This window comes from Macrotis lagotis, chromosome 8, assembly GCF_037893015.1.
Source record: "Macrotis lagotis isolate mMagLag1 chromosome 8, bilby.v1.9.chrom.fasta, whole genome shotgun sequence".
NCBI lineage: Eukaryota > Metazoa > Chordata > Mammalia > Peramelemorphia > Peramelidae > Macrotis > Macrotis lagotis.
In genome coordinates, this window is record NC_133665.1 from 26,507,454 (window position 1) to 26,531,872 (window position 24,419).

Below are 24,419 nucleotides of genomic sequence, written 5' to 3' on the forward strand. Positions count from 1 at the left end.
CTCAAAAAAGACTTTGAAAAGCATTTAAGGGAGGTGGATGAAAAATTGGGAGGAGAAATGAGACCAATACATCATGAAAACCAAATCAGCAGCTTGGTGAAAGAAACACAAAAAAATACTAAAGAAAATATATTAAAAACCAGTTTAGGCCAAATGGAAAAATCAAAATAAAATGTAAATGAGAAGAAGGTCTTAAAAATCAAAATTGGCAAGCTGGAAAAGGAGATAAAAAAGCTGTCTGGAGAAAATAACTCCTTCAAATGCAGAATGGAATTAAAGGAAGCTGATGACTTTGTGAGAAATCAGGAAGAAGAAAAACTTTCAAAAATGACAAAAATTCAAAGAAAATGTGAACTATCTCATTGGAAAAACAAGCAATTGAAGAAAACAGGGTTCCAGCAGCTAGTAAGTGTCTGAGGCCAGATTTAAACTTGGGAAGTTCAAGAAGGAGTGTACTTCAAAAAAGTCAAGGGGCAGCTAGGTGGATAAAGCACCAACCCTAGAGCCAGGAGGACCTGAATTCAAATCCAGTCTCAGGCACTTAATAATTGCTTAACTGTGTGACCTTGGGCAAGTCACTTAACTCCATTGCCTTAAATAAATATTTTTTTTTAAAAAGTTAGGGAAAAGTCAAAACAGGGAGTAAGGTCTAGAGTGGCAGCTATAAGAGTAAAAGAGATGAGACATAAAAGATGTACCTTCAGCAGAATCAACAGACTTGGCCAAAACTGAGAGGAAGGGAAAGGGTCTATGAATACAAAGTTCACAAAAGAAAAAAAATCATATGAAAGAATGTGTCAAAATATTAATAAGGTTTTGAGTTGCCTATGTCACAAAGAGGATAAAAGATTTCTGACTTTAGAACCACTGTGCCTCCTAATTATCATTATCTTTTGAGGGCTTTGATTTATTTTGTTAAATGTTTGTCAATAATATTTTAATCTGCTTGAGTGTGATATGTCAAAACCTCAAGTTTGATGCCTCTATCTAGAACCTTCAAATCTTTCAGCTCTGAAACCCAGGTCTATAACTTCATCTTCCACACAGCCCCTTCAACCTAGTCATGGAGAATTCATCCTGTGTGTCTCTTCTTTTCCACCAGACTTGGATGAGGTGCCTCCCACTGTGCCCAAGGATTTACCTAATTTTGGGGAGGATTAGGAAAGTTGTTTCCACTTCCTTTTCTTTGTTTTTTTTTATTTCTTACCTTCTTTTGAGGTAGCTGGATCAGGACATGGAGCTTCTCTGAATTTTGAGAAAGTATTGGAAAGAAAAGCAGAGAAGGTGAGGAGCTAGTTGAGTTTGGCGTAAGTACCAAATGTGATTGACAAATGATAAAGAATCACCAGGATCCCACTACAATGGTGAAGATTTGTTCCCTTATTCAATTTTATCTTATTAAATTTGAGTCTCTGTCTTGACTTGTCAACTTGGATCCTGATTTTGTCATTAAAGGCTTTTTGTTTTTTAAGTGAGCCTTCCTAGCTAACTTAGGTAGAACCAAGCTGAAGAGATAACCTGTTGAGAATCTTGTTTGTTCTTCACAACCCCATGAAATCACAAGACAGAAATTATTTTTTTTAGGTTTTTGCAAGGCAAATGGGGTTAAGTGGCTTGCCCAAGGCCTCAAAGCTAGGTAATTATTAAGTGTCTGAGACCGGATTTGAACCCAGGTACTCCTGACTCCAGGGCTGGTGCTTTATCCATTATGCCACCTAGCTGCTCCAAGACAGAAATTATTATACCCTCTTAACAGGTGAGGAAATAAGCCTAGAAATGTTATATGACATTTCCCTGGTTCAATCATTTATGAATAATTGGGTTCCCTTCAGTTGTGCCATTTGAGAAAGAATTAGTAAATTGGAGATTGCAGTGAACAGTCAGGGGACTTTTCTGCATACACATGTGTGTTTAATATGTGAACAGATTTGCCATTTTCTGTATGAGGAATGAGGATTAAAGGAAAAGAGAAAACTATGAGATAGTAAAGAAATACATAAGAGAAATTTTAAAAAAGTTAATTTAGTAAAAGAAAAGTTAATATAGTGTTAATATAGTGTTCATTCAGATTCTGAAGGTGTTTTTTTTTTAACTTTTCTTTTGATTTTCCTTCCTCTGGAAAATGAAAGCATTGTCCTTAGTCAATCTTCTAGAATTTTTCCCTAGGTCTCTGAACAGCTGTCAGGAGCTGCAGCCATAAGGTTGATTAACTCACAATGTTGTTAGTAAGATATATAATATTCTCTGGGTTCTGCTCCCTTTGCTCAGCAATCAGATCCCGTAAGTTACTCCATGCTTCTGTGGAGTCTGACATTTATGGTTTCTTACAGAGCAATAGTATTCTATAACATTTATATACCATTACTTGTTCAGCTATTCCTGAATTGATAGGCATCCCCTTAATTTCCAGTTCTTTGCCACTACAAAAAAGAACTGCTATCAACCTTTTGAAACATGTGGGACTTTTCCCATTTTTTATGATTTCTTCTGGATAAAGGCCTAGTATTGCTTGATTAAAGGGTATGATCAATTTTATTGCTCTTTGGGCACAGTTCCCTATTGCTTTCCAAAATGGCTGGATCAGTTCACTACTCCACCAACAGTGCATTATTGTCCTAGTCTTCCCACAGCCTCTGATAACATTGATCATTTTCCTTTTCTATCTTTTTAGCCAGTCTGGTAGATGTAAGGTGATACCTCATAGCTGTTTTAATTTAAAGCCAAAAGTTCTTAATCAAGGGTTTGTGAACTTAAAAAAAGGGTTTTTTTGATATCTGAATTTCAATATATTTGGTTTCTTTTCAGTCTTATGTATTTTATTTTATTCATTGAAGAACTTTATTCTCAGTAATCCAAAGACTTCATCAGACTTCCAGAGGGGATCCATGACATAGAAAAGGTTAAGAACCCATGACTTAACCCAGTTATATAGTTTCCCCCCTCCAGTTAGGGGTAGGAGAAGAAAATGATACCAGGTGAGTTATCACAATATTTTAAAAAACCTGAATAATTCAACCCAATATTTGGGGATACTTCCATAGGTCACAAAAGAGAATCTTTTGTTTGATTCCTTTGCTACTTTTGCTGCTCTATCATTTCAATAAGTCTCATCATCAGCTTCAATTCAAGAAGAACAAACATTTTTCTAAGGTAAAGGGAACCAGTCAGATTCCCTAGAGATGATTCCTTCATCACCCTTTCCATTCCCCTCCCTGTTCCTCATGCTGAATGGTTCTTCTTCCTTTGTAACTTTGTTCTGCACCATTCCACATTTTCCAACACTTTTCCCCTCAAATTCACATAGAATGTTCTTGAAGGACATTGAACAAATTAAGAAGACAGAGAAAGGGGTCTTTTGTAGTAGTTTAGTTGTTTTCAGTAATGTCTTGTGACCCCATTTGGGGTTTTCCTGGCAAAGATGCTGGGTTTGCCATTTTCTCCTCTAGTTCATTTTACAGGTAAACTGTAAACTGAGGCAAACAGGGTGAAGTATTAGGAAGTATTATGCTTGGGGTAGCTAGATGGTCCAGTGGATAGAGTACTGGCTCCAAAGTCATCCAGCCTCAGATACTTACTGGCTGTGTGACCCTGGGCAAGTCTTTTAACCTGATTATCTCAAACCCCAAAACAATTGTATTATTATTATTATTATTATTATTATTATTATTATTATTATTATTATTATTATTGTTATTATTATTACATGAGCACATTGAGGAGACAAAGAAGGTTTTTCTAGTTGGATGAAAAATAGAAGGGAATAATGAGAGAAAACTCCCTGGAGGCTGGAGGTAGGATCAGTAAGTAGCCAACTAAGGAAGGCTCAAATCCAGAAAAAGAGTGGGGAGGAAAGGCAAAAGATGGGGAGGTTCTAAGATGGACCATAGGCAGAGGGGCTGTTGTCTATCTTCTTCTGATCTTCCCCCCAGCCCCCACCTAGAGAATTTTCTTTATGACATACCCCATGACCCAAGTTCCAGGCCCTATGATGCAGAGCTGGAACCTTGCCTAGAATGGGACATTTTGTGCTAGAATCATTTATTGGTGCTTTACTTTGGAGAAGATGGATGCCAGCAACATTTTTCTGTGTGACTTTGGGGTCACCTGGGATATACTTCAGATGCTGATGGAACAGATACCAACTATAGGGGGCATTGGCTTAGTCCTCTACTTCTTTGGCATCATATTCTTCCTTATGTGCCTCTTTCACTTCTTAAAATGCCAATTTCTACCCCAATTTAGGAGGAACAGCCATTTCAGTGAGGTAGGCTCCCTTAGAGACCAGCTCTTCTTTTCCCTTCTCCTTCAACTTTTCTTTCTGATATTCTATCTTGATTATGACTCAAGTTGGCTTCTTAAGGTTCTCAGCATCACCTCTTTTTTATTAATATTTTATTGGTTTTTCATTTATATACAATAGTAATTTCTACCTATTATTTTTTGTAAGGTATTGAATTTTAGAATTTCCCCTCCTTTCCATGCTATAAATTGGTCAAAATTTAATGTGTTGAGAAATCATATCATTGAGGAGAAAATGAAATATTAGCGATAGCAAAATTATGTAGTACATAGGATACTTTTTATTTAATTGAAGCAACAGACTATGGTCTTTGTTTAAACTCCACAGTTCTTTCTCTGGATGCAGACAGTATTCTCCATCACAGGCACACTAAAATTTTCCCTGATACTATATTGATATCACAAGCAAGTCCATTAAGGCTGTTCATCAACCCCATATTGCTGTTATGGTGTACAGTGTTGTTCTGGTTCTGCTCATCTCACACAGCAACAGTTCATGCAGATCCTTCCAGCCTTCTCTGAAATCCCATCCCTCCTGGTTTCTAATAGAACAATAATATTCCATCAGGTACACATACTACATTTTGTTCAGCCATTCCCCGAACTGATAGATCTTCACTTGATTTCCAGTTCTTTGCTAATACAAACAGGACTGCTATGAATATTTGTGTACAAGTGATGTTTTTACCCTTTTTCAAGTTGTCTTCAGGGTATAGACCCAGTAGTGGTTTTGCTAGATCAAAGTGTATACACATTTTTATTGCCCTTTCAGCATAATTCCACATTGCTTTCTAGTAAGGCTATATGAGTTCACAGCTCCACCAACAGTGTAATAGAGTTCCAGATTTCCCACATCTCTTCCAACATTGATCATTGTCCTTTCTGGTCATATTAGCCAATCTGAGAGGTGTGAGATGGTAACTCAGAGATGCTTTAATTTGCATTTCTCTAATCAGAAATGATTTAGAGCAATTTTTCATATGATTATGGACAGCTTTGATTTCCTCATCTGTAGTTTCCCTTTGCATATGATTTTACCCTTTGTCAATTGGTGAAAGACTTGTTGGGTTTTTTATATATAAATTTGATTCATTTCTCTATATATTTTAGAAATGAGTCCTTTGTCAAAAATACTAGTTGCGGGGCAGCTAGGTCGTACAGTGGATAGAGCACTGGCCCTAGATTCAGAGGTATCTGAGTTCAAATACAACTCAGACCTCAAACCCCATTTGCCTTGCAAAAAAGCAAACAAACAAAACAAAAACTTAAATAAAAGAGAATTATTAGTTGCAAAAATTGTTTCCTCATTGAGTATATTTTTCTTTTGGTCTTGGTTACAGTGGTTTTGTTTGTGCAAAAGCTTTTTAATTGAATGTAATCAATATTATCTTTTTTTTTTTTAGATTTTTGCAAGGCAGTGGGGTTAAGTGGCTTGCCCAAGGCCACACAGTAGGTAATTATTAAGTGTCTAAGGCCAGATTTGAACTCAGGTACTCCTGACTCCAGTACCTGTCCTCTATCTACTGCACCACCCAGCTGCCCCCCCAATTTGTTTTTAATGATGCTCTCCATCTCTTCCTTAGTCATAATCTGCTTCCCTTTCCATAGATCTGACAGATAAACTATTCCTTGATATCCTAGTTTGCTCTCTGCATCTCCTCTTAAAATTATTTCCCCAAATTTTCACAGACTCTCCTGGGTTACTTAGGATGAATTAAAGGGTCACGATCCTTTTAAAGTCAGAGCATGTGTCTGGTCATTTCCTGGCAAGTGACCTGGTATCCATTAAAGGGTCCATAAGTAAGGGCAAAATAAGGGCAAAAAGGGGATGATTCCCCATAAGTTACTCTTCAAGGCTCAAATAGGTTTTTGTCAGTCGATTTTTTTTTGTTTTTTATTAGAAATGAGAAAAGAGAAGACAGGCCTTTGTCCTTGGGAAGGTCTGCATTTATCTGATGGGAGAGAGTTCAGCTTTGGAAATAGTGTTTTGACAGGTGCCACATAGGACTTTAGAACTTTCTTTTGGGGGAGTAACTATGAATTTTACTTATTAAGTAATGTTAATGGCTTTTGTTTTCCTATTTTTAATATACCTCTCCCCTTGGCTGCTCCCTTTTAAACCTACCCTTGTAACAACAGTTAATATATAGAGACAAAGAATATCATAAAATCCAGCAAATAATATCTGACATAATATACAACCTTCAATACTCAGTCTCGTATAGAATGAGGGGCCAAACTTGGTCCTTTTAATCATTCAATATATACGTTTTGCTTTCTTTTTTTGAGAGAGTTCTTTTTGAGAGACTTCTTGCTGATTCAAAGGAAACAAATTAAAGAAAAAATGAAGAAAACAAGAAGGTCTTTTTTTAAGTGAAAAGGAAATGCAAAATAACTTTTAACCACTTTTTTCAAATAAAGGCAGAGAAAGAACCTAAAACTGTTGGAAGTAGAAGAAGCAATAAATGAATTCTACAAGAAAAAACTAGCAGGATACAGAGAGAAAACACAAAGGACAAAGGTAGTCAATCTGACAGAGAAAAGAATTATGTTTCTTGAAGTAACACTGTCATCTTCTGTTCTTTTATAAGATTCTTGCTAAACTTTTAAAGTCTCTTAAAATTATACATAGATTATAAAGGAAGAAGACGTTCTCTTGGTATTTGCTCTCAAACAGATGTGACACACGCAGTAGAGAAGGCATGACTGTGGTGGATGGTCACCTGGACAGCCAAAGCTGAGTTTCAGCAGGAATGAAATTAAACTAAGTACTTGATTTTTCGTATGAAGTTATCCATCCCTCAACTGGGAACAGGTGGGCAGTAGAGTCCCAGGTTGCTCCAGAGATGGATGTGGTTGAAGATTAGTATGGCAATTAGCTTTGTAAAAAGAGGGGCTAAGGAAAGGATAGAATCATGTGAAAATATGTTCTGAATCACTAATATCAATAGAAGCACACATATAACCCCTAAGATTCCATCTTATATAAATTGGCCCAGATAACAAAAATAAAAAAACGAAAGTCAATGTTGGAGATATTGTTGGAATACAAAGCACATTATTTCACTGTTGGTGTAACTGTTGACTTCAGTCACCTAAGAAATTAATTTGGAATTAGTTTATAGAAGCAGCTAATCTTCATCCCTTTGACTCAATGGTTCTACTATTAGTGTGCATATGCCTACTCTTTATCACTCCTTTTTTTTCCCCTTCACCCAGAAAAGAAACTGGGAGTATAAATAGTGATGGACAAAGGCTGAACCAACAAGAACTTGAATGTAATGGATTGTGGACAGGATAAAATTTGAGATTTGAAGAGAAATAGGAAGATCCATATGAATTAATGCAAAGCAAAATAAGCAGGAACAAGAGAATGATCACAAAAAGGATGTAGAATTTGGAGTAACTGAAAAAACTGGTGAAGATCCCATAGACAGCTCTTGTCTTCCAGCTCATTACAAGAAGACAGGAAAACTATTAGGGCAGTATGTTGTATCCACTGCCAAATGTGGTCACTAAATTGGATATTTCCACTTCTCTTTGTTATTGAATTTGGGACTGTGTGTGTGGTGGGGGGTGGGGGTGATGAGAATTAAAATGCCTGATTAGAACATTTTGCTTCTAAATAGAGTGGTAGGTTGGGGGCTGGGAGACCACATTACAGTGACCCAGGTATGAAGTGATGAGGACCTTGGTAGTGGTCATGAGACATGAAGTGGAGGAAAAACGGATGTGATAATGGGTCTTGGGAGATATAGATAAATGCATAAATAATCCCTGAGAAAGTCATTTACCTTTTCTGAATCTCCTATTCTTCATCAGTAAAATGAAGAGTTGGATTAGATGATCTTGAAGATCCTTTCCATCTTTTACTCCATTAACCCAAAGACTTTTCAGGCAGGGAAAGGGGAGGGAGTGGTAGTTAGGTATACTTTCCTCACCTTACTACTTGCAAGTTCTCTCACTCCTGTTTATTGTTTTCTGAGGCTCAGACTATCAAGTCTTCTGAGGATATTTTTCTTTGAAGCATGAACTGGTGTGTGTATTTTATAACAATAGCTAGCATTTACAGAGTGTTTTAAGGGTTGGAAAATGCTTATACCTGTGAATATCTCTGGAAGTAAAAAGATTTATCAGAGAATTTCAAACAGGCAAGTGTTTAATTAGATGCTTTTCAGAAGGAGTTGTTGGTGACTGGATGACCCAGGCAGGGCTTAAGTCAAGGATTCCTTTCCACCCACCCAGTCTCCTTAGTGCTAAGTCTAATTCTTTTCCATGCACAGGAGGCTGTGAGTAGAATTAGTCTGGGAGATTGGGGCTTTGGAGGGCAGAGTTTTTGGTTTTAGATGAGACTTCTGTAACTATCCAAGCGCATAAGATTTCCAACCCCTTTCTCATTTTTATCTTTCAGCATATTCGGCCACAGAACATAGAATCTACAGTGAGAGGTAAGGTCCTGTGCTTTCTGTCCTGAACTTCTTTGGGACTGGGTCATCAAACAGTGTGCTCCAACCCCTTGAGGTTCTACCCCTCACCACCTTATCCCCCAGTCTCTCCCTCAGGTCTGCTCCATCCTATCTCTAGCCCTACTCCATATTAATCCGAATGCCATTATTTTCTTCCTTCCATCCTCATTCCCATTTCTCTCTTTATCCCCTCCTCAACATTATCCTCATCCCCATCTCAATTTTGATTTATGTCTCCATCCCAGTTACAGACTTTGAGAGTCAGAATGGATGTCAGAGGCTACCTAGTTCAACTCTGTACAAGAATCTCTTTTACCACATATGCAACAAGTAATTATAAAGATTTTACATGAACCCTAGTGAATTGAAATTTGAGAATCCCAAGGCAGTCAATTCCAGCTTAATTGTTAGGAAGTTCTATCTCATATCAAGCCTAAATCTACTATAGTATATCCATCTACCCATTGCTCCTGGCTCCATCCTGAGGCCAAACAAAGGTTCATTTCGCTCATGAAAACCTTTCAGACAAGACAGTTTGCATGTCCTCTGAAAATATTATCTTTGCTTCAGACTATGTTAGTCTGAAATATAGGAGAAAAACAGTACATGCTCTTAAAGAATTCAAGGTAGACAACAAATAAATACATATAAATTAAATCTATAGAGGATAAATTGAAAATAATCTTAGGGGTGGCTAGGTGGCATAGTGGATAAAGCACCGGCCCTGGAGTCAGGAGTACCTGGGTTCAAATCCGGTCTCAGACACTTAATAATTGCTTAGCTGTGTGGCCTTGGGGAAGCCACTTAACCCACGTTTGCCTTGCAAAAAAAAAAAAAACCTAAAAAAAAAGAAAAAAAGGAAATAATCTTAGAGGGAAGACTTGAAGACTAATGTCTCACACAATATGATCTTGAGACTTTTCCTTAGTTTATTATGAATGACCCTCCAAAAATGCAGTTCCTAGAATTGAACACCATATGACTATGATATGACACAAATGGACCTATCTCCTCCTCGATTCTGGTCAGTATGCCTCTCTTAATGGAAACAAGTTTGAAATTATCCCTTTGGCAGCCATATCCTACCATTGACTTTTCTTTTTCCTCCTTCCTCCTCTTACACCTTATTTTCGCTTTTTGTTCTTATTGTTACTGTTGTTGCTGTTGCTGTTAAAAATCAGCTGTAAAGTGCTGATTGAACAAATAAATCCATCAAAGAAAAATAGTGGGTTTCCATTAAATAAAACCTCTGTGTTTTACTTGTCCATTGTGTTATCTATCATCTACATCTATTCTTTTTCTTTTTCATCCTCTCCCTTTCCATTGTTTATAACAAAGTTGGACAAACATTGATTTCATCTGAACTTTTGGGGCAGGATGATAGGTTTTGTTGGGTTTACTCTTCAGTAATAATGCCACTACTAAATCAGAACCAATACATTTAGAAAGCTTTGATTTCTAAATGTTTATGAGAGATCCACCATGGTCTTGTGACTTTGGAGTTAAAAATAAATGGGTAGGGTGGCTAGGTGGCGTAGTGAATAAAGCACCACCCTGGAATCAGGAGAACCTGAGTTCTAATCCAAGCTCAGACTCTTAATAATTACCTGGCTGTGTGGCCTTGGGCAAGCCACTTAACCCCATTGCCTTGCAAAAAAAATCATAAAAAAATCATAATAAATAAATGGGTAACATTTTTGAATAAAGTAGAAAACAATTGTCAGAAACAAGAAGTGGAGGGGAGCACAAGTCTAATCTTTAAACTCTGAACTACTCTCCTCACTTCCCCATTTAAAAAGAATTAAGACATTCGAGAGATTGATGGAACCTCAATGATTATCTATTTCAACCCTTTTATTTCATGGTTGAGGAAACTGAGACATAGAGAAGTAAGGGGATCTAGTAGTAAAACTGAAACTAGAAACAGATTTTCCAACTCAGTTCCAATCCACCAGAAATGTTTCTCATAGCACTCCCAGACCTATTTTTCGCCTGTTGAATATCTGTCATTTTTTTTCTCAGATCTTTTTTTTTTTTAGGGTTTTGCAAGGCAAATGGGGTTAAGTGGCTTGCCCACGGCCACACCTCTAGGTAGTTATTAAGTGTCTGAGACCGGAGTTGAACTCAGGTACTCCTGACTCCAGGGCCGGTGCTTTATCCACTGTGCCACCTAGCCGCCCTCAGATCTTTTTCAAATGAACTTCCATCTAGTCGTGCTTCTCCTTTTTGCATTTATGATGTTTATTATTTGAACCCATGTATATGACTTCACATTTGTTCTTATTAAATTTCACTCCATTATTTTTGGTTCAGCAGTCTAGACTGTTGATATCCTTTTGGAGTTCAGCTTGTTTATATTGTGTATTAGTGATCACTTCTAATTTTGTCTATAAATTAAAGACATCTATAAATTACATACACATGCCTTCTATGTCTTTATTTAAGTCAGTCATAAAATTGTTAAGTAGAACAGGACCAAACACAAATCCCTGGGGCACTTCATGAAACTTCCCATAGGTACTTAGGTGGTACATGGAATATAAGGAGTAGGGAAGACCTGAATTCAAATTCAGCCTTAGATACTCAAATAGCTGTTTTGCTGTGTAGGCAAGTCCCTCAACCTTTATTAACTTCTGTTTCTTCAAATGTAAAATGAGAATAATAACCACACCTACTTCTCAGATCTTTGTATCAAATGAGATACTTGTAAAGTATTTGTTTAGCATATTTGGTCCAAAGTAGGTGCTTAATTAAGGTTTATTCTCTTCTCCCCTTTTCCTCCCCCCCCCCAGTTGATTCTTTAGGGGCAGCCAAGCCACAAAACAACATCTTTTCATCCTGTCCCCAAGAATAGCATAAGTATGGCTCAACAATATTGTTAAAGTCATCTTCCTTGGGAAAAAAAATGAACTTAATCTGAAATAATCTATTCTTGGTCAAGCTATTCTCACTTGTTGCTATCTCTGTTTCCTATTTTCTATGTCTATTAACCAATTTTTTTAATAATACATTCTAGAATTTTGCCAGGAATCCAAAACAAGCTCACTGGTTGATAGCTTGTAAACTCCATTCAATAGAATTCCCTTTTTGGAAAGTCAGGCCATTTGCCTTCTTCCACTTCCTTGGTCACACTTCCATTTTCCATGCTTACTTTTCTCTTTGTGTGTTTGTGTGTGTGTGTGTGTTTGTGTGTGTGTGTTGTCTGTGTGTTGTGTTTTGTGTGTGTGTGTGTGTGTGTGTATTTGTGGGACATAGGATTAAGTGACTTGCCCAAGGTCACAGAGCCAGTAAGTATTTAGTGTCTGAAGTCACTTTTGAGCTCAAGTCCTCTTGACTCAAGGGTCAGTGCTCTAACTACTGCTCAACCTGGTTGTTCCTTCCTAATGCTTATTCTTTAAAAGAAAATATCATCTGTTTTTTACATCACTATCATTTCCCTATGACTCCCCTCTCCCTCTCACCATGGAACCACTCCCATAACAAATCATAATTAAGCAAAACAAATCAACACATGAACAGTATCTTACTGTATATTCTTCCTTTCACATTGATAGTCCATTAAAAATAGGTAGGGATCCTTCCCCATCAATTTTTCTAAGTTGTTCATTGCATTGGTCAGAATATGTTTGTCTTTCAATGTTGTTTACCTTTGTCCTGTTTCTTGCTGTGTGACCTTGGGCTAGTCACTTAACCCCATTGCCTTGAATAAAAACAATTTTTTAAAAGACTTCATCATAACTCATTCTGGTTTTACATACTTTGCATCATTTTATATCAATCTCCCCCAATTTCCTTGATTTTTTTTCTATTCACTATTTCTTATGGCACAATAATTTATCATTATATTTTTTATCACAATTTGTTCAGGCATTCCCCATTGATTGGGCACTGGGTGGTATGGTAGGCTACTAAGGGGCATGGTGGATATAGCACTAGAGTGTCAGTCAGGTCAAAAAAGACCTGAGTTCAAATTCCACCTCAGGCACCACAAGCAAATCACTTCATCTCTGTTTGTCTTGGTTTAATTATCTATAAAATATGGTGGTTACATTCAATGGCTTCTAAGGTCACCTCGAACTCTAAATCTATATCTTATGGAAAATGTAGGCATAAATGTTTTCTTTTTTGACAAGTCAGTGGGGTTAAGTGACTTGCCCAAGGTCATATAGCTAGGTAATTACTTAGTGTCTGGGGCAGAATTCAAACTCAGATCCTCCTGACTCCTGGGCTGGTGCTCTAGCCACTGCACCACCCAACTGCCGCAGTCATAAATATTTTGGTAAAAATTGGAATCTTCTCTCTTGACTTTCCTGTGTTGTTGTTTCGAAACAGTATTTTGGGGTCAAAGCATCCATGATCTTTCTTTTTGGTTTTTGCAAGGCAGTAGAATTAAGAGACTTATCCAAGTTTAACACAGCTAGGTAACTTTTTTTTTAAGTTTCGGAGTCTTGATTTGAACCCAGGTCCTCCTGATTCCAGGGTTGGTGCCGTATCTACCAAGTCGCCTCACTGCCCCTTTCCATAATCTTTCATATATCACTCACAGTTGTCCAGCAACTGGTTAATTCTCAGTAAATTTGCATGTATTGAGTCCTATTTACTGTTTGGGAGGTACAAGGGATAGATGTCCGGAAGACCTAAGATCAGAACTAGCTTCAAACTTTTACTAAGTGTTTGCCCCTGGACAAGTCACTTATGTCTTTTCTACAAGAGGTTTCTCATCTATAAAATGAAGTTAATAATGCTTACCTATCAGGGTTTTTGTGAAGATAAAAAATGAGGTAATATTTGCAAACATTTTGCAAACCTTAAAGAAATATGTGAATATAGACTGTTAAGTTAACTTTAGTCATTTACAAAATTCTATACTTTCCTGACCCAAAGTCTAGAGCAGAAAACACAGGTGAAGGGAGAGGAAGCAGTGGTACTGCTGTTGTGGGCAAATTATAGGAAATTTTTCTGGCTTTATAGTTTTATGAACTCCTTGGACAGTCTGCCGAAATCCAGAGATTCCTCCGCAGAATAAGGGATTTAAATGCATTACATGAAAATACATTGGATTGTAAATTTTTTTTCTCATCTCAAGGTCATGGACTCCTTGAAATCTATCCATGGAACTCTTGGATTAAATTCTTGCTTAATGCTGAAATACCTGTTCCTTACAGTAGGAAAGATGCTTTTCAAGGACCTGAATGATCATGGTCTCTCAGTGCTTTAGCTCATGTTTTCAGTTTTTTGCAAGGCAATGGGGTTAAGTGGCTTGCCCAAGGCCACACAGCTATGTAATTATTAAGTGTCTCAGGCTGGATTTGAACCCAGGTACTCCTGACTTCAGGGCTGGTGCTTTATCCACTGCGCCACCTAGCCGCCCCCCAGCTGCATTTTTACCTCAGTTTGAGTCAGTTTAAAAAATGTAAAACCATAGTCATACAGCATTTCATAAGTTATTAATAAATGAGTTCTATTTGCCCTCTTTTTGAGATGCCTGTCTCTCAACTTCTCATGGCCCCCAAAGGAAAGTCCAATATATTAAAGATTAGGTTGTATTTATTACAGGAAATCAAGATGAAAGAGATAAAATGTGAAAATTTTGATTAGCTGAGTCCTGTTGTGTTTTTAAAAAAAAAAAAAAAAAAAAAGGTCTGCAATTTTCACTCCCAGGGGCAGCCTTTGAGTAAGGTTGGACTTCTCAATTTCATGTTTGCCAAGGGAACAGCTGCACCAAGGGCCATTTGTGGAGGAGAGGTATCTGGCATTCCCTTCCCCTCTCTACTATTAATCATTCCTTGACTCAACCCCCCCCCCCCAAGGATTTCTGGTCCTACGTAGCCAGGAAAAAAGGCCTCATTCCATGGTGACTGACAACCCCACTCCCACCTCTGTCAAGGCAATTCCTACTTTCTGGCCAAATGCCCTGTGATGTCATTCACTGGAATGTCTCAGACCACTCTTGCATTCCCCTATATTATTTTGACCTTGGACTGAACAAACCCATGGCATGGGCTCACTAATCATATTGCATTTTGGGGATATGATTCCTTGGTAGTGCTACCTTCCTTTCCATAGCAATGCTATATCTGTGAGCAGAGCCCAGGAACTCGGAGTTAAATAAAGAAGTCGATTAGATGATCTTTGTGGTTCCTTAAACCTCTATATAATCTCTGTTCCTTTGTCTCCTTTTATGAATGACTTGAAATGACATTCTCTCTAAAATCTAAAATTATGTCAAACTATGCTTAGCCATTTCTCTTTTCTATACATTCGTAGGTGGAATGGTCACTTCTGCCCACAGTTCCTATTCTTCTTCAGCAACTTCACACAATGGTGAGAATTAGGTCCAGAATAGCAGGTTTCCTTATGTATTCCTCCAGTTTGGAAGGATGAAATTATTAATGTGTACCAAGAAAATAATCACAAGCTACTTTTATTTTGACAGGGAGAATTCTATTCAAGAGCTCATGAGTTTGAACAAATATATACACACACACAGACACAGACACACAGACACACACACACACACACACACACATACACACAAACACACACACATTTGTCCCAGGGGAAGGAAATGAAATCAAAATAAGAATTGGATGTTCAGGGCAGAGCTATTGTTATTGATAAGAAAGGGGAAGCCAACCATACTTCAAGTCCCCACTAGAGTTTGCTTTTTCTCATAGCTCTTCTTTGCGGACAACTTCGTCATTCCAATTTTGAAGCATTCAGTTTTTATGCTTTGTTGTTAAAGTTTCCATTTTCATTGTTGCTTTTATTGTGTATTTTGTTTTCCTTGTTCTGCTTCTTTTACTTCATACCAGTTCATATAAACCTTCTCAAGCTTCCTTGTATTCACCACAATCATTATTTCTTACAGCAGAGTAATATTCCATCACCTGGTTGGCCATTCTCTAGTCAATAGTCATCTATTTGTTTCTAGTTCTTGGCTAGTTCTGCCAGAACTATTTTGGGGCATATTAAATCTTTCTGCATTTGAACTTCTTGGGATATATTTCAGTCACTTTTTTTAAAAAAATAAGAACTATTCTAAATTTCCTTTCAGAATGGTTGGACCAATTCACAATTCTATCAACTGTAAGTGTATGTGTGTCTAATGTATATTTGAATTTGTGTATGCATGGGTGCCTATCATGATTCTTCTCACTTTGACTATTTCCATATTTTGTGATCCTTATTAATTTTCTGGGTATGTAATAAAACCTCAAAGTTCTTTTGATTAGCATTTCTTTTATTATTAGCTATTTGGAACAATCTTTTATGAAGAACTGTTTGACATAATCCTTTGATCACTCAATCACTGGAAAAGACTTTTGATGTTTTTAGTTCCATATATATGCATATATACAGGCGTACACATATCATAAGTATATATATATATACATATATGTATATCAGATATACTTATCAGAGATTGGTAGAAAGATTTTTTTCTTAATCAACTCCTCTCCTTAACCCATTGTGTTTTTTTAAATTTAGGGTAAAGCTTTTCAATTTCATGTAACTAAATATATTTTATTTTTGGAATCACCTCAATGACTTATTTGGTTGAGTTCCTCTTTCCTATTCATATGAGAGCCATGTGGGGAACAATGCAAATTTAGTTATAACTTCTCCACCTCAGGTAGTTCCCTGAAGAATATTCTTCTGATTCTATATGAGTTCTGATTGTCAGAGATATGAAAGGAGAGTTTAAGAGTTTAAGAGAAACAAGGAGAAAGAGAGAAGGCTTGGACTTTGGAATAGCTAATAGAAATCCACAGGGTTGTAAATATGTGGGGAAAGCTCCCTCTCCAATGTGGCCATTGATTTCCTGGGATCTGCAGTATGAGGAAAGATAGATGAAGACCTTATTGAGTTCTTTTTTTTTTTTTTTAGATTTTTCAAGGCAATGTGGTTAAGTGGCTTGCCCAAGGCCACACAGCTAGGTAATTATCAAGTGTCTGAGGTCGGATTTGAACCCAGGTACTCCTGACTCCAAGCCCAGTGCTCTATTCACTGCACCACCAAGCCACCCCAAATTTATTGAGTTCTTAAATATACTTGACACCTTCCCTATTATAATTTAAGCTCCTGTTGAGCAGAGATTGTCAAATTTATTATTTCTTTAGCATCTAATGTGTCTGGCTTCAGTAGGAGAATAGCACCCACAGTTGAATAATGAGGGTTACATACCAGTTTTGAAAATCATCTGTTTAGTGAGTACCTTCCTAAGTGCTTATTGACTGACTGAGGGCAAGGACTAACATATTTGTCATTTTTTATTGTTCAAAAACATTCTATATGTTCTCATATCCCATTCTTATTTTTTTCGATTCCTTTGCTCTTGTAAAGAATATTGCTTTGAATATTTGGATAAAAATTCTCAAAGGAGAAGCTCATTAAAGGGAAACCAAAATTTGGGCAATTTTCTGGCTCGGGTAAATGAAATTATGGACAATTTCTTCCCTGCTTTTTATTTATTCTAAAAGCAAGAAGGGAATAGAAAGTAGGATAGAAACTCATTGCCTTATTCTGGCCCATTTGAATTTGTGAATTAACTCAGGGCTGTCAGGAAGTGTGGCCTCCCAACATAGCTCCTGTTTTATTATCCCTTAGAGTTCTGTCCCACTCAACATACAACTCAGCTTTTTAATGCTTTTTTAAAATTTCCAGTCTATGTTATCAGTCATCTTAAATTGCTTTTCTGGTTTCATAGCTTGGAGGTCTCACCAAGAAGGAACCAAAAGTTCTGAGGACCTTCCATCTTTCCTGACAAGGTAACCTTTCCCCTTTGTCCATCTGTATCATTCTAGATTTCTGTGTCTATTATGGGGTGGGAGGATTAAACATTTAATGTGGGATGTGCCTGGTGAGGGGGTGGAACCGACTTGGGAATGGGGGTGGGGGAAGAGGAAGGACAAGGATCCTCAAATGCCCCTTCCCTAGTTCCTTCAGCCAGTCATTCCTATTTCCTGCAGCCCCAAGGCCAAGCTCTCTGACAAGGACAGAATCAGGCAGATGCTCTGCAGTGACCCCTGCTGTGAAGTGTGCGATTCTGCGGCTTTGAAGGCTGCTCTGCTGTACAAATCCCCTCTGCCCCAACTGGCCTCCTGGACCCTGCCATCCAAACTTAACCTGGTACCCAGACCCTCACATAACCCAGTTGCATCTGATCCCACCTCACTGAATCCCTCTTCCTCTTTGGCTGCCAGTACCTTGCCACGTCATACTGCTTCTATTGCTCCCATCCCCCCAGTGAACCTCAATTTCACCCTGCCCCATTCTTCCACAACCCCCATCATGGTCCAATCTGACTCCGAGTCCATTTCCACGTCCAGGACCCATATATCAGTACGGGCTCATACCTCCACAGTTGCCCGCAATTCTGTAAGGTCAAACACTTCTGTGGAAACTGTCCCTCCCATGGTCTTAGTCCCACCATTAGTTCCTAGGCTCACAGAGACCCTCACATCCTCACTGCTTCCAAATCACTCACTAGCCTCATCCGTGGTCCAAACTGCCTCAATGGCCCCCGTTGCCTCAATGATTCCCCCAAATCCAAAGCCTTCTACTCCTTCACCCATCCCAGGTGTTCCGCAGGAACCAGCTAGCGCCACTATTACCTATCCCTCCTTAATGGATCTCCAATCAGTAAACATTCCTTTATCTTCAGCTCCTACCCCACCTGTTGCTTCCAGTCTTTCTACTACTCCACCAACGCTTGTGGCTTCCCTCCTTGGTACAGTTTTGCGCCCTCCTGTGCCTCTGTCCCCTCCTGCTCCCCTGACTCTCACCTCTCTTCTTGCAGCTCCCCCTGCTTTTATTCACACCCCTTCTGTGGCTCCAACTCTTTCTCTGATCCCCAATCCTCCTGTGGCTCCTCGCCCCTCTATTTTTCCCATTCCTCTTGTGACCCCCACCCCTTCTACTGCATCTGACCTTTCTAAAACTCCCATCCCTTCTCTTAATTCTACACTTCCTATTACCCCCACCCTATCATTTGCTCCTGGACTTCGGGTGGCTCCTGTTCCTCCAGTAACTCCTTCCCCTTTTGTAGCTCCTGCACCTTGTTTTCCTCCCATCCCTTCAGTTACTCCAAATCCTCCTTTTTCTCCCACTCCCTTTTTTGCACCCTCCACTTCTTTTGCTCCCACTCCTTCTTTTGCTCCTGTCTCTTCAGTTGCTCCTGCCCATTCTATGGCTTCCAAGCCCCCAATAACCCAAACTTCAATAATAGACCACTCATTTTTAATAGACCCTACTTACTTAAGAGAACAGCCCCAGATCTGCCATTCTCCTTCTGTGGCCCATACCAGCTCACTGAATCCCAGCTACTCAAGAACTTACATCACTTCTGTGGCTTCTACTTCCTCCTTATCCCCTAGTCATTCAACAACCTTTACCTCCTCAAAAGCTCCTTCAATGGCCCCCATTTTCTCTAGGAGACCTAGTTTCTCCTCACCTTCCACCTCTTCAATTGTCCCCTTAAAAAATTCTGCCACATCAAGAAAACCTGCCAGGACCTCAAGGTTCCATACCTCATCAATAGCACCAAAGGCCTCTATATCCCGCACTTCATGTATAGCCAGAACATTTGGAGAAACCCTTAGCTCTTCTCTGGTTCATGACCACTCCCTCGTCCCTATGCCTTCTGTGGCCTGTACCACCATGGTGACCTGCACTGGCTCTACTAGCCATACCCATTCTCAGGCTTCTCCCTCTTCCACAATCTGTACTCCCTCTTTGGTTCATACTCCCCTTATATCCTGTGGCTCCTTTACAACTGCCACCAATTCCGTGGCTCTCTCCTCACAGGCATCCCCCCACTTAGAAGAGAAAATCTGCTCACAGATACTTAGATCATCATTGCTCCACACTCCCTCTGAAGAAGCCCATATTCATTCCCCAACTCAAACCACTTCAGTAGCAGCCACCAGTTTAGAGAAAATGACTAGTTCCCAGATCCTTAGATTTTCACTGGCAGGTGGTACTCCTGTAGACCACAATCCTTCCAGGGCCCATGTTCAACCTATAACACACACAGAATCATGGAATTTAACTTCACCAGCTCACACTGTCACACCACGTAGAAAGCCCTGGATGTGCAACAAGGATACACCCATCTTTCTGAAGCCCACCTCTTTAGTGGACTTTCAACTTCCCCAACAGTCTTCCCTGACTCCAAGGCCACCAAGTTCTCCTTTGGCACCAGCTACATGTGGAAAACCAGAACTGCTGGGTTCCATTCCAAGAGTCTTAACCACTGATGATGCTCCTCTGATGACCTCAGCCCCATTGACTTCTGACATTGATGAATCACATGCAACCTTTTCAGGCATCTCTCAGCAGCAGAATTCCCAAGAGTATTTAATGCTCCCATATTTGTTGCTCTGGGCTTCAAAATTGGAGCCCCTTTCTCTTGACCCATCAGAAGCCTATCTCTGGAGACAAAATAGAAAACACAATGGGACCTTACCCATTCTTATGCCAGAGAAGCCAAGTGATCATAAGAGCTCAGAGCAGCAGAAGCAGTTTGTTCCTTTACGACTGCAGCTTTCTGAACAGACCAAGAATGCCAGAGACCAGCAGCATCCAGAGGCTAATAAAGTCCCTCTCCTCAGTTCAAATGCCCAGGAGTTCCTGGAGATGCACATAACAGAAAAGAAAGCACACCATATTAGGATGGAAAAGGAATTACTGAGCCAAGCTACTGCAGATCTCCCACCCTGTTTCCACCACAGGGAATTGGAAAAATTGTCTTTAGTTCTGGAAGACACAGAACCATCTGCTAAAGATCTGTGGACCCCAGATCCACAGTGTTGGAGTACAGACCAACCCTTCTTGGGTTCTGAAACCCTTGGCAATAACATGAAACCAGAACAGATGTCCAGCTCTCAACAGCTTCACACTCCTTTATCCCTGATCCTAGACCCCAGCACCCTTCATTTTCTGAACAGACTTTGCTCCATGCCTGGGTGGAATCCTGAGAGCACAATAAGCCATAATCAACAATGCATTCAGCTCTTCTGGGGTCTTCCCTCTCTACATAGTGAATCTTTGGCGACATCCTACATGGGATCTAGTTCCTCCTCCAGGCAGGAGACCAGCATCAAATTACCACCAAGGGTAAATCCCTTAGTTTTCTTCAATGATCTTTGCTACCTCCACCTGTCTAACTCAGCGAATCCAGCCACTCTACCTTCTCCAGCCCAAAACTGTAAACTACTTCTAAATTCTCATTCAACCTCATCCCAGCCACTGTCTTTACCTCATAGTCCACCCCTATCCCCAATCCCACCCCGACCCTCACCCCCAACTCGTCCAATGACCTCATACCCATTCCCTTCTCCATCCCTATCCTCGTCACTGGCCCCAGTCAGGAACTTCAGAACTGACCCTGAAGAGACCTCATTACGGATCCCAACTATCTACCTGCCAAAGTTCCAGACCTTGGAGTGGCACCTGCTGCAGAAACGGCTCCAGTCCTTATGGGGTGTGCCCCATATTGTTCAGAGATCTTATAAAGCCTTCTACCCTTTGCCTCTCCCACTGCCCCAGGTCCATAAGTCCCCTTTCCCCCAGGTACAGGTTTCCAACTGGCCCCAGGAGCTACCTTTCGTATCCAAAGATTTTAAAAAACTACTGGAAACCCATCTTCGAAGGAGGCTTGTACAACATCACCGCGGAATTGCCCGGAGGATTGAAGACAACATCAAACACCTTGTGCTTCATACTATACCTCAGCAAGACCCTGCAAAATCCAAAAAGCCTAAACCTCCTGCATTCCAAGATGTGAAGCACTCTGGCAAAAGGGATACAGCAAGTGACTCAGTGGCTGTTCTAGGTGTGGGATCAGCAATAATGCCAGAGACAGGTCTAACTATGCACACAAAGGTGGGCCCAAAGTGCAACCCTGGGAAAATACCAACCCCAAGTAAACAGGAAATATTGCAGAAACATCTTATTAAGAAGAGCTTAGCAATACAGCAGAAAGTGGTTCCTGAGACAGTGAGTCGTTCCTGGGCAAGGTATCAGTCCATAACATTACAGCCTGGTCAGACACCACATAGACCACTGAAAATGAAAGAGATTGTCCCCAAAGCTCCATATATGGAAGACATAGAAACTCAAACTCAATCTCAAACTGAACCCAAGTCCCAAATCCAGCCCCAACTACAATTCCGGCAAGAGGCTCCTTCACCCATTAAAGAAGTGTTTTATCAAGCAGAAACCTGCAAGGATGTTCCATTCCTTAATCCAGAGACTAAAAAACTCCTTGAATCCCACATTAGTCATCTCCACGTTCAGTCAAAGTGGGGTTTGCCCAAAAAAGTCCTGGAATCCATCCACCTGTTTAAACTAAAAAATCCTTCAAGTCAAGTTTCACCTGTCCATTGGCTGAGGTCTTACTCTGGGATAGGGGAAAGAAACCTCCAGGAATTCTGGGTAGTTGGTGTTGCCAGAGAAGCCTCTGCTCCTGTTTTAGATATCTTAGAAGCAGAGAAGAGTTCCTGGAATATTGGAAAGGAACTGGGGAAAGGACCTCAGGCTAGGGGAGACTGGGAAGAGAATATATTCTCTCCTAGACCTTGCCAAATGGATAGGGAACCTAGACAGCATATGAGTGAGATGGGGTCTAGGAGGAAAATTTTAGAGTTGAATATGAAACATCCAGCTTTACTTCAAAGACAAAAGGACCTAGACCCCAGTTTCAGGAAGAAACTACAAGGAAAGGAAAAACAGGATCACAGGGTAATTCCCCTCATTGAGGAAAATGAGAGAGTAGATGAAGGCCAAAGACTTTGCCTCCTTAAGAGTCCTTGTACATTAAACAATGCCGTCAGCTTCTCCAAGCTAAATTTTCATCTGAAGAAAAGGATGGTGGAAAAGGTTTTGGGAATTCCCTTAAGGGTAAGGGAGTCTAGAGAACTGGCAACAAGAAAACAACTCCAACTCCTTCCCTCCCTTCAAGTGGAAGCCCCTCTGGTAGGTGAAGCCACTGAAAGTTTTCCAGGGCCTTCCCATGAGAGAGAGATTAAAGATGCCCAGATGGCTGAGGGACAAGCCCTCTCTCTAAGCACCTTGGATACTCAGGATTTAAGTTCCCTTCTCTTTAAAGCCCAACTTAGCAATGAGGAAGAGTTCCATCCAAGCGTATTAGAACATAGCTATTGTCAGAGACACGCTTCAGACACTCTGGTCTATCTCCATGCTCTTGGTTTTCAGGCTACTGAGGTCCCCGGGTCATAACTCTGAGGAAACCGAATGAAAATGTGACAAGTATCCAGGAGCCTGGTCCTTGTGGGAAGCTAAAAGGAAAATGCCCCAGTTTGAGGGAATACCAGAAACTTCATTCTCGGGTCACCAGGAAAAACCAGGCCAAATTCTTGGTACAATCTCAGAGAAAAGGGAACCTTAGTAAATTCAAAGTAGACCAAGAAATGTGGGATGGAAAGGAAAAGAACTCCAGCTTATTGAAGGGTCACACTTCTGATACCAAGTGTCTATCCCAGGATACTATGAGCAGAGTTGTAGGGTTGCCAAAGCCAGATGGGGTACTCCAACAGAAAACCTCTTTAGTAATTGGATTAGCGCTGAAGATAAAGGGATTCTTCAGATGGCTTTGTCCTAAGAAGAAAATCAAAGGGTCAGAAGAGCCCTTCCCTAGGGTAGAAGTGGCAATAGCTGGGAAGGAGACCACTGAGGAGAGTCCACTCATGGTCAAGTCTCCCTCCAAAGAGAGTGAGGTTCCTTTCAGTAGTGAGCCTACTTCAACTTCAGAGAATATGGTGGTTGTTGGCCTGATATTAAAGAAGGGCTCGGTGGATGCTTGTAAAGAGAAGCTGCAACAGGAAAGGGAACTCCAAATCCTGAAGACTCAGAGTGAGCCCACAGGCCATAAATTGAAGGAACTCCAGGCACACCCCACTGGTAAGGTTCAGGAGGGAAACAGTGAGTCAAGGGACCACAGAAAAGGTTCAAAACACCACTGGAGTTGGGAGAGACAGACCCAGGAGAGAGAGAAAAGAGTTAAAGGTAAAACTCTGAGATTCAGGAATCTGCCTCCAGAGAAGCTAGCCTCCCTTGCTAGTGAAGTGTCCATCTCTTCAGGTCAAATCCACCATCGCCATAAAGGGTCCAGGTTCACCAGGACTGGAAGACATACACAGCACCATCCCAAGCCGCCTCTTCTGGGATCCTTTCAAAGGGACTCCCTAGGCCCTTCTAAGTATGGAATTCTTTGGCTCCCTCCAAGAGAATCCAGTCACCCAGGAGATAACCTGTTCTCTTGACACTATGGGACCTTCCAAAGGGGATGGCTACCACTTGTATTAATGGTATTATTCTTCCCAAATACATTCTATTCTAAAAAGAGCAGTCATTTTTCTGTTTGCTGCATAGCTTTGGGTGATTGGGGGAGGGGAGACATGCTCAGAGGCTGCTGTGGGATGGGAAGGTTCCTTGAAGTCAGTGGCTGGGTCTCTGCGATAATCTGCTTGGCCACTAGCGGGCCACTCGCCCCTGGAGCTGGTGATAAGAACCTGGGCAGTGTTGGTTGAGAGGCCATAATCCCTCACCTCCCTCTGCCCAATTCCCTCTAGTGCAGGGGTTTAAAGATATCTATTTCTAAAATACTTTTCATTTTTTCATAATACTGTC

The 24,419-nt window shown here is 40.1% G+C and overlaps 1 protein-coding gene across 5 annotated transcripts in view; it reads left to right on the plus strand.

Annotated features, from left to right (window-relative positions):
• LOC141495348 (uncharacterized) overlaps positions 1–24,132 on the plus strand; it is a 33,591-nt gene extending 9,459 nt beyond the window's left edge. For 2 of the 5 annotated variants that reach the window (XM_074196552.1, XM_074196554.1), the window contains exons 3-6: positions 8,711–8,747; positions 15,033–15,089; positions 17,476–17,536; positions 17,738–24,132. In XM_074196552.1, coding sequence (XP_074052653.1) covers positions 15,038–15,089; positions 17,476–17,536; positions 17,738–23,009 — 5,385 coding nt within the window. In that variant the 5' untranslated portion in view covers positions 8,711–8,747; positions 15,033–15,037 and the 3' untranslated portion in view covers positions 23,010–24,132. Of the gene's footprint in view, positions 1–4,041; positions 4,265–8,710; positions 8,748–15,032; positions 15,090–17,475; positions 17,537–17,737 lie in introns of those variants that run through there. The other 3 variants (XM_074196555.1, XM_074196550.1, XM_074196551.1) reach the window with 3 other exon arrangements.
• The last annotated feature ends 287 nt before the right edge of the window (positions 24,133–24,419 follow it).